Source organism: Panicum hallii, chromosome 9 (assembly GCF_002211085.1).
Source record: "Panicum hallii strain FIL2 chromosome 9, PHallii_v3.1, whole genome shotgun sequence".
In the NCBI taxonomy this organism is placed as follows: Eukaryota; Viridiplantae; Streptophyta; class Magnoliopsida; order Poales; family Poaceae; genus Panicum; species Panicum hallii.
The window spans coordinates 71,880,994-71,894,888 of record NC_038050.1 but is presented as its reverse complement, the minus strand read 5'-3'; the positions used below and the strand labels follow the sequence as shown (position 1 = coordinate 71,894,888).

Below are 13,895 nucleotides of genomic sequence, written 5' to 3'. Positions count from 1 at the left end.
TTGCCATTGCCTTTCTGAAAGCTAAGCCTGTTAAGGCCAGATCGAGCGGTTACACGTGACAAGTTAATGCGTTACAGCCTGACAGGAATACAGGCTACATGTATGCCACACTTCACATAAACTTGGATAACTTCTGTGATTTGTACATCTTGTGAAATTCATACTCACAAGTCACATCCGATGGTACATAGGAAATTTAAAATTCTGAACCAAATACTGAGGTGAGCTGGTGCACAGTCCTTACCAGCTGCTTATTCACAGTTTACTGACGGAAAAGCTTAGGGTCACGGCTACACACTCACCACACAACGGAGTCACGGTCCAACAAAGCTATCGGCAACCTTCCTTTCACACGCCGCGCCTCGGGCGTACGCGGACCTCGAGCGGCACTGCCATCTCGCAAGACAGGCGGAGCACCTCCGACAGGTCGACGGCGTCGTATGCCGGCAGCCACTCGAACTCGTGCAGCAGCGTGGCCATCCAGGCGGTCACGGTGGTCATGGCCAGGGACTTGCCCGGGCAGCTCCTCCGCCCGGACCCGAACGGCACCAGCCGGCCGTCGGCGCCGAGCACGGACACGTCCTGGGCCTTGCCGCCGGGGAGGAACCGCTCGGGCTGGAACTCGAGCGGCGCGTCCCAGAACTCCGGGTCGCGGCTGATCGCCCACTGGTTGACCATGGCGGTGGTGCCCGCCGGGACGAGGTGGCCGTCGACGTACGTGTCAGTTATGGCCCTGTGGCGCCACGAGAGGAGGGGCCCCGGCGGGTGAACCCGGAGAGCCTCCTTGAGCAGCGCCTTCAGGTACGGCAGCGACGGCGCGGCGGACTCGGCGACGGGGTTGCTCCGGCCGACGACCTCGTCGAGCTCACGGTGCGCTTTGGCTTGGACGTCGCGGTGGAGGATGAGGCGGGCCAGGGTCCACTCCATGAGCACGGCCATGGCATCAGTTCCTCTGAAGATCATCTCCTGATGAATTTAAAGGACAAGTAGCCACTTCAGTTACTAGTTCAGTGCCGCAATCTGTAACGTGTAGCCATCCATTTACGGGATTCTTTCTACATAAAGAATATAGACAGAAAAGAGCAAAAGTTGGAGGAATTTTTGCACGCACGATCTCTCCCTTTTTAAAAGGTTTTATTTGCTACTCTTTCTTCAGATACGATCAGAGCAAAAGTGTTTTGCACGATTTGCCATCTCCTTAACAAAACTGATTTCATGCATATGTTTTACTTTCTATGTAAAATTTTAGTGCAGGATCATATGTCTTAAGTGCATGAATGAGTTCTTACCCAAAGCACAGCGGCGATGTCGGCGTCAGCGAGCCCCTCGCTCTCCTGCAGGGAGAGCAAGATGTCAACAAAGTCACGCGCCTCTCCTCCGGCGATCGCCTTGCCACGGTGCTCCTGGATGATGCCGTGCACGAAGCGGGTCACCCGCGGCATGAGCTCGGCGCACCGCGCACCCACCCCCTGCGGGTCGAGCGCGGCGAGCCCCGGGAAGTAGTCGCACCAGTTCTCCTTGCCCAGGAGCTCGTACCCTTCGTGCACCATCTCGAGCAGCTCCTCCACCTCCTCCTTCCCGGACGCCGGCGCTGCGCGCGACACGTCGTACTCCTTGCCGAACACGAACCGCATGATGTAGTAGAGCGACGCGCGCCGGAGGAGGCCGCGCACCTGGACGGCGCCCGAGCCGGCGGCGCCGCGCAGCGCCGTGACGATCCCCTCACCGACGCTCGCGCGGTACGGCGCGAAGGCCTCGACCTGCCTGGGGCCGAACAGGTGCCCCGCCGCGATGCGCCGGAGCGTGCGCCAGTACGGGCCGTGCTCGGCGAAGCCAATGGAGCGGTGGAACATGAGGCCGTAGGCGGCGTGGTTGAGCGGACGGTCGGCGAACGCCGGGCTGTCGAGGATCTCCTTGGCCACGTCCGGGTGGGACGTGACGACGGCGCGGACGGGGCCGAGCGACACCGCCATGAGCCTCTTGGCCCCCGGCCGGCGCGACGCCTCGTCGGCCAGCGAGCAGTGCGCCAGGCCGGACATGAGGCCGAGGCTGCCGACGACCGGGAGCCCTCTCGGCCCTGGGATCGTCGACGGCTTCGGGCCCGTCCACCTTGCCCTCCAGTACTTGCCCCATGCAGGGCCACCTGGGTGAGCCCAGTAGAGCAGGGACGCGCCTGCCCATGCAAGACATGCGAAGACGGCGAGGTAAGCGAAGCTAGTGGCTATGGTGGCAATGTTGTTCCCGTGTTGCTCGCCGGAGATGGCCGGGATCAAGGTCATGGGAAGCACCCACCAGCTCTCAACTGAGCTCTCCATTGTGACTCTCAGCTGCTGCGTTGCGTTGTGTGATGATCCGAGCTGCAGCACGGGGGGCGGTATTTATAGGAGTTCCTCGGAGAGAAGATTCGCGTGGTCCTTGTAAAGATGACTCAATCATTGGCAACAAAAGATTTGAAAATGCACTGCTGGGACCCTGTTTTATTCTTCTTATTTTTTCCTCATGCAATTTTCTTTTCTTTTCTTTTTCTGAAGTACAAGAAAATTTTAAAACCTAGGATAAATTACATGAAAAAATAGCGTGTCTTAAATTCTTATGAACTGAACAGTGTACTATACCATATTTATTGTGCTTAAACAGTGCACAAACCACAACAATTGAGTAGAAGTCGACATGCAGTCTACGGAAACTTCACTAGTTTATGAGAACGGTGTATACATCTATCTGTTGTTACGGAAAAAGGAAAAAGCTAAATACATCGTCGTTGCTCTCTAAACTTATTCTATGTGTCATATAGGTCCCGAATTATTTAATTTGCAGATCTTTATTCATTGATATTTCTGCTTGGCATCTGGGCAACTAATTAAATTTACCATTCATATCACTGATGAGTCTCACATGAAGACCAATGTAAAAAAAAGTAGTAGTAAAAATCCCATTAGGACCCACATGTCATCTCCTAACATCTTCCTCCCTATGCTCTCATGATTGGGATGAGATCTAGCATACCTCATATTGCTAATACTAATGTTCGGTTCTTGAGTGTTGCAAATTAATAGTCTAGGTAATACCATCGAATAAGTCTTAGGACTGCCGGTATATTTTTTACTCTTTTTTTAATAAAAAAGTATGCATGAGTTGGTACATGGCAACAAAATGAGTTAGGCTCATCTCGTGTTACATGTCATTGGTTGGATATGTGCCGATAAAAATATACAGTCCTTTTTCCACAAATTGTATAACTCGATGGCATCACAAGATGTAGACGGTCAGTCGGCGTACCGGAGTAGGTATGCTGAAACTAGTATACAATCTCTGCATCGACCAAATGATTGCACTGGAAACTCATTCAGGATCCTGAAACATGAGAAGGTGCGTACTTGCGCTAAAAGATGGAGATCAGCTGTACCCAATCCATTAGGTGTAGGACCAGCTGATGATGATCATATCATATTCAAAAGACGGTTTGCTTTCAGCGACCCGCGCCGTTCGTCCCCACGCCGATTTCCTAACGCAAAAATCCTTTTCCCAGGACAAGAGCCACGCCGAAACACACCTGTGCAGCGCGTGGACGCATGCGCAGGAAACTCGCAAGCAAACACAAGACAATCGCGAAGAAATCAGGGGATCGCATCCGCCGCCGCTGCTGTTGGGGGAGATCATCGATCGGTCGAGCCTGAAGGCGGCCATCTATCGCCTTTTGGGTGCAGACATCATTTTCCCTTGCAGGGCAGACATCATCTGAATGAATGCTGAAAGGAACGACCTGATCATGAGCGCAAGTCCACCACTGTTGCCTAACTCCTTCGGACGCACGCCGGGACAGCCAGGCCCGCGCCATCACCGCCACTCGGACAGCAGCAGTTTTGTTGCCGCGACAAGGGAAAAAAATTGGCTGGAACACGTTCAAAACTTACAGTGATGGAGCCTCTCACGTCCTTATCAGCGGGCCCATAAAAACAGATCCTCATCGCTGGAACTCCGATCGGCTTCGGCTTGCGGTTGGGGCTCCGTCGTTCTTTCGGCTCGCTCACAGGTTAACGTGATTTACTCGATGCCGGCTCTAGCACGTGTCTGCAAGCTGAACTTTCCATCGCCTCGCAGTTTTCTTCCGCCACCGTCCGTGCCTGCGCTGCCGTCCGACGATCCTCCTTGATGATTTGGAGAGGTGTTTGGGCCGGCAATAATGGATGGAGGAGGGACTGAAAACTCCATAGCAACCGACGAGCAACATATTACACAGGTAGATAAAACTTTCTTTTACACGTACCATCGATCTGTATTCTAATTATTATCGATTTGATTCATCATATATATACTAGATGACGCAGAACAACGAGTCCATGATTATGGAACCAGTGGCTGATCCGCACACATCATCGTTGTCCGTCGGTGCAAACACCCAAGTTGATGACGACATGGTAATAAATTAAATTTTATTATCATAATATTTGTTTTTTATTCTAAAAAAAATTTCACAATAGGTTGTTGATAAAGATGGACCACTGTGATTGTTCCCAAAGTTGGAATGTCTTTTGCGTCAGAGAATGATGCGTATGAGATGTACAACACATATGCCGGTATGATTGGATTCAGCATTAGAAAGAGCATCGTAAAGCGTCGAGCAGATAAAACTATATATAGCAGAGTTATAGTCTGTAGCAGCCAAGGACATGCAGAAACAGGGTCATCACATGCCACTACAAGGACAGGTTGCAAAGCTCTTATTAAGTTCGGTGTCAGCAGAGAGGGAGTTTGGACACTATAAAAGATTGAACTTGATCACAATCATATTTTAGCCGCGGCAAAAAAGAAACACATGTTGAGGTCCCAACGACATGTTATCGATGCAGATAGACAACTCATTGCTCAAATACGGGAAGCCGGAATGAGGCCAACGCAAGTCTATGAGTTTATAAAGCAGTTTTATGGTGGGGCTAACAAAGTTCTCTTCTTACGGATGGATTGCAACAATGAGATTGGTCGCGAGCAGAACAAGTACCTAGAATCCAATGATGCACAAACATTGTTGGAATACCTGAAGAACAAGCAGATAGAGGATCCTGCATTTTTTTATGCCATGGAAATTGATAAGTAAGATGGAAGGATAGCTAATTTCTTTTGGGCCGACGGTCAGTTTATCATGGATTACGCATGCTCTGGTGATGCAGTGTCGTTTGACACCACATTTCAGACAAATAAGTTTGAGATGCCTTTTGCTCCACTCCTTGGAACCAACCATCACAAGCAAATAATAATTTTTTGGAGCTGCATTGTTGTTTAATGAAACTATTGAATTATTTGTTTGGTTGTTTCAAACCTTTTTGACAGCAATATCAGGTAAGCATCCGAGTACAATTTTCACTGATCAAGATGCAGCCATGGCAGGAGCAATTGCTTATGTATTTTCCTAATACAAGTCATCGACTTTGCTTGTGGCACATTTATCTTAATGCTGCTAAACATCTTAGTCATGTAATTCATAAGCATCCTGATTTTATATACGCTTTTAAAAAATGTGTCTATGAAGATAGATCGGAGGAGTTTTTCACAAAGAAGTGAAATGAATTGTTGACTAAATATGACCTGGAAGAGAACTCATGGTTGCTAAATCTATATGACTTGAGAAGAAAGTGGGCTGCTGTTTATCGTACCTCTTTTACAACTGATATGACCACAACTCAAAGGAGTGAAGGTATGAATAATGTCTTTAAGAAAAGATTTCGTAAGAAATTTGGTATTTCTGAACTCCTTGTCGAATGTGACAAGGTTTCCACTTCTCTACGTGAAAATGAGTTGGATGAAGATTTTCAATCACTTATAAAGATCCCAGTAAATTATATCTCCAATTTACCTTTGTTGAAGATTGCTACTGAATCATACACTAGGAGGATGTATGCAAAGTTCGAGGTAGAATTTAGAAAACAACATGAGTATTCATGTAAGTTGTCACAGACCGAGGGGTCAATATCGACATTCATTGTTACACATATGCATTCAGATTATGGAGCAATAATTGTATTTAACATTGCAGATATGGCCACTACATGCTCTGGCAGAATGTTTGAATCCATAGGTATGTACACTAATTTTAAAATAGAGTTTTGGTTGTCATATATATCGCTAACCACTATCTTCTGTATATTATAGGTATATTGTGCAAGCATACCTTCAAAGTATTCAATAAGAATGATATTTTCATTCAGTATATACTAAATAGATGGACAAAATATGGAAAAAGAGGGCATTATGTTGAGAAGAAAGGCAGAGAGAATTTAAACTTGAAAGCACGTGCTGCACGTATCTCGAATGGCAACATCTATTGTATTGAAATGTTCAGCATCAGAGCCACTTAAGTGGAGGCTGATCATTCACTCAACAAAATGCGAGAAAATGAAGCTCCTGTGATGATCTCAAATGATCATATTACGGATACAGAAAATAGTACAATTTCATTTAGAGTTCCTCATATTGTAAAAGGCCCCAAAAGTAAACGAGCAAAGAATGTTGTGGAAAAGAAGACAAGAAAGAAAAAGAAAAGTTGTGAAGAGAAAGGTACTAATTTAGTGCTGCATGTACTGAATTGTTTATTACCAACTCATATTTTTTAATTATTACAAATATATTTCAGATATCTTAGAAGAAGAAGTGAGGAACATTGGAGACAATATTGGTGACAATGTTGCGGTACCAAACACTTCTAGCGATATCTTGATCAACTTTCCGACCACCGCGCCTAATTTGATGCAAGGAGGATATACAAGTCTATTGCTTTGTCTTGATCAAAATGCTTCAGCTGCACGGAAATTATACTTTGATAGAGGAGCAAGTGATACAACATTTGAGGAATAGGCCATCTTAGTTTTTGTCCTCTAGTGGCTGCATGCCTCATTTTTCTGTTAGTTACACCAGCGTACTTGCTTAAGTTGCTTTCATTCTGTTTCATCTTGCTTACAGAAGAGCTATATCAAAAAGTGAACTCCTTTACATGTGCTTGTTTCTGGTTCTGATGGTAGACAATAGACATGTCACTTAAATTTCCTTATTACTCGGAAAATATTAAAACATTTGTTCTTCCATATTGACATATTTGTGTTACAATTTATTTACAAACACGCGGACGCAACACGATTTATTTGCTCAGCTACTCTTCCCTAAAATATGCATACACCTCTGATTCCACCGTACATATTGCAACACTTTGCATACATAGAGAGAATCGGAGACGACAACAGCTTGAATCTGTCCACGAATCACACAAACTGAATGCAGTCACCTCCCATGGCTAAAAACCATCCTGCTGAAGCAACTAGAGCAAACAGATCAAGTGTCATCTCTCATCTGGTTCAACAGCTCATCGAATTCATAGAAAACACCCATACTGCAAGAATCCTGCAATGAGAACAGTCCAAGACACACTTGTTCGGCTCCCCTTGCCCTGCATCAACACAATCGTCATCAATTGTCATCGGCCATCAGTCCATCAAGCAAAATACGCACCTAATTTGCTCTACCAGCAACGACAAGGACTGAAGACAATCCATCGGTACGATGGCCGATGGCCTTTCCAACACTACAAACCAGTCTGATGGCCGAAGACAATCCATCAGCAATTGTTGCTCCCTATCGACGATGGACTGCAGTCTGATGGCCGACAAGGATGAGTGAAGCAGCAGCGGCGGGACCAATGTCCCATGCCTAACAATTACAGAAATTAAAGTTAACCAAAGGGGTACACTATGTTAAGAAAAACGAATACTGACCAATCCTCCATAGCCGCGCCTCCCTGCGCCGCCGGCCGATGCCACTTCCTGCGCATCGAGTAAATCACGTGCTAGGGCCGGCATCACGTGCTAGGGCCAGCATCGAGTAAATCACGTTAACCTGTGAGCGAGCCGAAAGAACGACGGAGCCCCAACCGCAAGCCGAAGCCGATCGGAGTCCCAGCGTTGAGGATCTATTTTTGTGGGCCCGCTGATGATCTATTTTTGTGGGCCCGCTGATAGGGACGTGAGGGGCTCCATCGCTGTAAATTTAGAACCGTGTTCCAGCCAATTTTTTTCCGCGACAAGGCAGCAGGCAGTCGCCGGAATTCCGGCTTCGATCCAGATGCAAGCTCCTCAGCTTCTCCATGGGGCTGGGGCTAGCTAAGTAGCGAGAGCAATGGCTGCCAAATAAATGCGGACTAGCTGCCAAAGTCCGCTGAGGTTTTGCGCAGACAAATCGGCCCAACTGGCCGCGGCATGGACGAGCTGCGATTAGCCGCCGGTTTGCGGTTGAGTTGGCCGCCGTCGCCACCAAATGAAATCCCACCGCGGCTCGCACGGCCGGGGGGAAGAAAACAAGTGTTTTTTCCTGATCCGCCTTTCAGTTTGGGAAACACCGGAGTCCACGGGGAAGATCGCGGCTTTTTGCACGCGCGCCGACGAGCGGCGATCTCCTCCCGGCCTAACCGGAATTCTTAATCGGATGCACCTAGTTTGGCGCCGGCAAATGATTGCTAGTGGTATGCTACATTGTATATATTCATTACCCTTTTTTGTGCACGAGTAATTGTGCCCTCGAAAAGGTGAAATAAAGACAATACGAGTAATCTAGTAGTAGTTGCGACTCGCGACAGTATCGATTAACATGCTGAACGCAGGGATTGACGACCACTAGCATCTCTGATAGATCTTTGGTAAAATTTCCTGAAAGGCCCTCAAGCAAACGACGCTTCCTTCTATGGTCCTAGAAAACTGAGACGCCCTTCTCTGGCCTCCTTTTTATTTTCGTTCCCTTCCATGGCCCTCCCGTTAGATCCGTTAGCCCATTCTGTTAGGGTTTAAGGTTTGAGGTGAGAAGAAAAATATCTTGGTCTGAACCGCCCCTGTCACTCCCACACACGCCCCCGACCCCATCTTCCCCATCCATCCCGTGAGCGGCGTGCGGGCGGCTGTGGGCGCCGGGCGGGCGGCGAGCTGCGGAGGGCTGCGGGCGCCGGGCGCCGGGCGCGCGGCGGGCGGTGGGCGGCGGGCTGCGGGCGCCGGTGCTGGCTTGTTTGGAATCTTAGAGCTACTAAATAAAGAAATATTTATCACAAGTTTCTTTGCTACCATTTCATGATATCTGGAAGTAGGCTGCTCATTTTATGTGCCATTTTTCTTCTTGTTCTTCAAATCAGGGTCAAATAAGGAAGTTGCAGTTTTGCAGGGCCATAGAAGGAAGCGTGATTTGTTTGAGGGTCTTGCAGGGGATTTCGCCCGGGGGTACTATGGTCTTTTCACAGCCACTTAACTGGGACTTAACTGCAGATGTAACGGGAGGGCCGTGGAAGGGAACGAAAATAAAAAGAAGGTCACAGAAGGGCATCTCAGTTTTTCAGAGCCATAGATGGAAGCGTCATTTGATCGAGGGTTTTGCAGGGAATTTTCCCTAGTTCTTTCTCTGTAGACAAGTTGCTGCATGGTGAGCCTTCTACCCAAATTGCTGAGCTCAGCCTCAACGCTAGCTAGCGATAATTCCTGCTCCCTCTCTCCATGCGGTCAAAATTCGGATGTTTGGAATCGGTTCGATCAAAGATCTTAGCACAGGGGAGACCAAAAAAAAGCAAATCGGATCGAGCAAGTGCACGGCCTTGGCGAGGTGGTTAAAGTTTCCTCCCGCTCTTCGGGCCGGGCCACCCTGATCCATCCCTTGTCCGGACCGGATGCGCAACTGACTGACGATTTTGTTTTTGTCCTCAGCATGCAACGAGATATCCATTTGCCAGTGGAGAACCCTAACCGCCAAAAAGCTGAAAGGGAGGAAAAAAGGAGACGGGCATATGATTCCGGTACGCGCGGCTTTTCAAATTTATAATGACCCAAGATCGAAAGTAAATTCTTTCGGGGGACCAAATTGTGCGTAAGATTATGGCGTGGTTAGAACCGATTCGATCTCGCAATCTTTCGCGGCCGAATCGAACTTTCCTGTTTCTGCACACTTGCAGGGGCTAGCAAATTCATACCCACTTCGTGTACAAACTTTATTTACATCATGCAAACCTAACTGTTCAATCGGCCACTTTATTTATTTATACGCATAAAGTTTGGAATCCTTTCTCTGAAATTTGAAAACTGAACCGAGCCAATGCGGAGGCGACTACTGCTCCACTCCTGCGAAAATAAGGGCGATAGATATTGCGTGCAAACAGGATGGCGGTGCTCCTACACATAGCACCACTTGCTAATCTTTATCCATTTTTCATAGGAAAAAATGTTACATATCTTTCGAGCTAATGATCGCGGAGAATATGGCTTTTGTTTGAGGCAAAAATAACTAGCCATTAGTCCCTATTCAGCTATGCTTAGTATGATATATTGATATAGGGCTCATCGTGCAAGCCCATCCACTTGAAAGTTCAAGTTTCATCATGGTCTTGTCATTGGGTGATAGGCTCACAGCAGTATAGGAGAGGCAATAATGCTTGGTTCTTCAGACGACTGACTTCAAGATATCTCAGGATCCATTATTCCAGGCTGAAAGATTCCTCTTTTGTTGTTTATGATCGATCTCCCTCGCCTAATAAGACTATGTATACATAGTAGACTAACGACCCAACAGATCGATCTGTTCAGCTCGTGCATATCTCTTCAGGGAAGTTCTATAGATAGATATGCCCAAACTGCCTGTTGCTGTCACTGCAGTGCTACTTTGAATGTAATTATATCGACAGGAGTTGGTTGTTACAAGGAGAACGTATGTGATCGATCAGGGTTACGACTGTACGCTCTCCCCAAAAGAAAAAAAAATCTAATTGTCTAGTGGTATTTTGATGCTCGTCTAGTGCTTCGAGCTAACCACTGTATTTTTTTTCCTTTTGATGTACTGAAGCACTGAAAAAAAAGGGGAAATTCAGAGGCACTACAGTCTGCATTGCTGAAAGTTCCCAAATAACCAATCACCAATGCAATTGCAACTGCCAGTCAGCTCAAGCATTTGGCGCAAAAGGCATCTCTAGCACAAGCAGAAATTGCACCCAAGGGTCACCTCGCACTCACACCTCCTGCAGCCACGCAAATCCGACGGTGGACTCGTGGCACGGGCAGCAAGCATCGAGCACACGATCCAGGCGAGCGGTGGTGTCTGATGCGAGGAATGTTCAGGTCGCGCGCGGGACTGGTTGCTTTCAGCTGAAGGCGCGTTTGGTTAGGAGCGAAGCAGAACAGAGCCATTCCATCCTACTTTTGCAGATGTTTGGTTGCCAGACTTGTGGAGTGGAGCGGCTCGCGATAGGAATATTCCCGTCAGATGCCGAACGAGCCCGCTCCAAAAAATCGAGCGGACGGAGCCGCTCCGCTCCGGACTCGCTCTTACCTCGCTCTCCCGTCTCTGTGCATAGATTGACTCCTCAACCAAACATAGGATGGAGACACTCTGTTCCAGTTCACTCTGCAACCAAACAAAAAAATAGAGCCACTCCGTTCCAGTTTACCAGACACAGAACAGAGCGGCTCCGTTCCTAGAATCTGAAACGGAGTCGCTCCGTTCCACTTCGCTCCTCAACCAAACACTGCGTCTTGAATCTCCATCTGTCCGGCCGAGGTCAAACGAATTCTCACGTTTGTGCGGTCCAGCCGAACTACTCTTTGTTCCGTAGCTTGTCGCTTGACTTGACTTCGCCTCTTCTTTTTGTTCTTCCAAGTTCCACCCTAGGTGAAGACTGAAGACTCTGCCTGACATCAATTTTTGTTTTACTTTTGAGGCGAAGACTCGATCCAGTTGACTTGCGTTTAGCACGGCGCCATCGGACGGATGAACTTCTTGCATTGTCGGAGGAGAGGAAGGTGGGTCCGTGGCTGGCAATGGCGACAGCATGGCGTGATGACAATCGTTCAGACGCCCAGAGTCACAGTGGAGAATTAACAGTGGTCTGTGGAGCTGCTTGGCAGGTCACTTGGTTCTGACGGGCTAAGCTGATATGTTCATCCCGGCAACTACCAGCAGTATTTTTCATTCGTATTGGTTCATTTTATTATACACGGATCTCCGAATTTATTTTAGTTTCTATATATGCGGTTCATACAATTTAAAGCAAAAATGAGTAGGGGTTTTCCGTCCTGTTCCCATCCATCTTCAATTCTTCCTCCTTTCCAGAGCCCATAGTCCATGAAGGGTGAGAGCCCAGTAAAATTGGCGCCTACCCCACATCTGAGCCCATGAAGGGCTGAGAGGCCGAGGCGTGGGACGTGGGCCGAACGTACTGAAGACGCAGATAAGATTTTGTAATAAAATGTTAGACAGCTAAAATGCTCATTTTATTAGCCTTGCACGCCATCCATGGATCATCCCTCCCAGCTTCCATCCGGCCACGTTCTCGTCGTTGTTTCAGCAAATCAAAAGTAAACTACACTAAAATTCACAAGTTGTCATCCAATCACACGCGCTAACCCTCGCAAAATTCAGACAAACCAGCCTACCGACATCACATCACACACTTACAGGCGCGCACATCGCTTGGTTTTCCCTCCACTTCCGCTCCCATTTATACCAGCCACCTCGCCGGCCGGGCGGCCACCATCGCCACCAGCCATAGCCGTCGACGCGCGGTACAGGTACAGCTGCACCGCAACGACACGTCGGGACCTGCCATGGCGAGAGCAAGGGACCTGTGCTGCCTCGCGTCGCCGCTCCGCGGCAAGGCCTCCGACGCCGACGCCCGCCGACGCCACAGCAGCGCCGCGTGCATATGCTGCATCGGCCCTCACCACAAGCCGTCCGCCGCGGCCCCCGACGCCGACCTGAGCGCGAGGCTGCCGCTCACCAGCTGCTGCGGCAGCGCCGGGGACGCCGTCCGCGGCCGCAGCACGCCGCGCACCCCGAGGACGCCGTGCACGCCCACCGCCAGGCGCCTCTGCGGCGTCCGCTCCCGCACCCCGCGCCGCGGGCAGGTCGGCTGCTTCCCCCCGCCGCACGCCGCCGCGGCACCAGCCGCTGCTTCGGCGGGAGCGCCCGCCGCCGCCGCGAGGACGCCGCGAACCCCGACCACGCCTCTCGGGCCGCGGCAGCAGGGCGGCGCGTGCTGCGTCCGCGTCCCCGCGCAGGGCAGCGCGAAGCTGGGCAGGCGGCGCAGCTGGTTCCGCTCCGCTCGCCAGGCGGTGGCGCAGACGACGCCGCGCTTCCGGGGCGCCGGCCGCGACAGCGCCCGAGCCGCTGGCAGCAACAGCAACGCCGTCAAGGTCTACGACGCGCGCCACGCGGAGGTAGAGGCCGCCGCGGAGGCGGTGGCGACGGCGACGGAGGAGGAGGAGACGTGCTCCAACGACGAGTACGCGCTGCTCTGCCGGGAGGGCTTCTCCCGGGAGGACGTGGCCGCGGTCACCATCCAGGCCTACTTCAGAGGCCACCTGGTGAGTACCCCACCACCGCTTGCATTGGCTCTCGGTCGCTTCGACGTGCAGAATCCTGATGGAATATAATGGAGGTGGCCTTGTGTTTGGCAGGCGCGGCGGGCTTTCAAGGCGCTGAAGAGCCTGGTGAGGCTCCAGGCGGTGGCGCGGGGCGCGTACGTGCGGCGGCAGGCGGAGGCGGCGGTCCACTGCATGCAGGCGATGGTGCGGCTGCAGATGCGCGTGCGCGCCAGGCAGATGCTGGCCAAGCCCAAGGACAAGGAGGGGCAGCTCTTGCAGAGCTGACCGAACTCGATCATGGTCGACAAGAGATCAGGAAATGGTGAATCGGAGATGATCTATCGGATGATCCGCTGGCACGAATAAGGTATAAAATGCTTGGCATGTGCTGTTTGCCTGAGACATTTATCATGGATCTGTTCTTGTGATGAACTTTGCTTGGGCCTGAATCATTTTTACTTTCTTGTTTGTTTGACTGGCAATATGTGACTGTTGCATCTTGTATCAGTGTTTTTATTCCTGTGATTG

The 13,895-nt window shown here is 49.8% G+C and overlaps 2 protein-coding genes across 2 annotated transcripts; one reads left to right on the top strand and one right to left on the bottom strand.

The window, feature by feature from the left end:
* Positions 1–56: 56 nt before the first annotated feature.
* Positions 57–2,329, bottom strand: LOC112878154 (cytochrome P450 78A9-like). The gene is made up of 2 exons (XM_025942574.1): positions 1,290–2,329; positions 57–966 (listed from the first exon to the last, which is right to left on the bottom strand). The coding sequence occupies exons 1-2, from the start codon at positions 2,313–2,315 to the stop codon at positions 349–351; spliced, it is 1,644 nt and encodes a 547-aa protein (XP_025798359.1). The 5' UTR covers positions 2,316–2,329; the 3' UTR covers positions 57–348.
* Positions 2,330–12,608: 10,279 nt separating this feature from the next.
* Positions 12,609–13,893, top strand: LOC112873435. Its single transcript, XM_025936382.1, has 2 exons — positions 12,609–13,367; positions 13,461–13,893. The coding sequence occupies exons 1-2, from the start codon at positions 12,609–12,611 to the stop codon at positions 13,650–13,652; spliced, it is 951 nt and encodes a 316-aa protein (XP_025792167.1). The 3' UTR covers positions 13,653–13,893.
* The last annotated feature ends 2 nt before the right edge of the window (positions 13,894–13,895 follow it).

What these genes read in the sequence shown, in the direction of transcription:
- LOC112878154 (XM_025942574.1), bottom strand. Translation starts at nt 2,315, where the DNA reads ATGGAGAGCTCAGTTGAGAGCTGGTGGGTGCTTCCCATGACCTTGATC. An exon ending in ACATCGCCGCTGTGCTTTGG is followed by an intron (nt 967 to 1,289) that starts GTAAGAACTCAT and finishes TAAATTCATCAG; the next exon opens with GAGATGATCTTCAGAGGAAC.
- LOC112873435 (XM_025936382.1), top strand. Translation starts at nt 12,609, where the DNA reads ATGGCGAGAGCAAGGGACCTGTGCTGCCTCGCGTCGCCGCTCCGCGGC. An exon ending in CCTACTTCAGAGGCCACCTG is followed by an intron (nt 13,368 to 13,460) that starts GTGAGTACCCCA and finishes TGTGTTTGGCAG; the next exon opens with GCGCGGCGGGCTTTCAAGGC.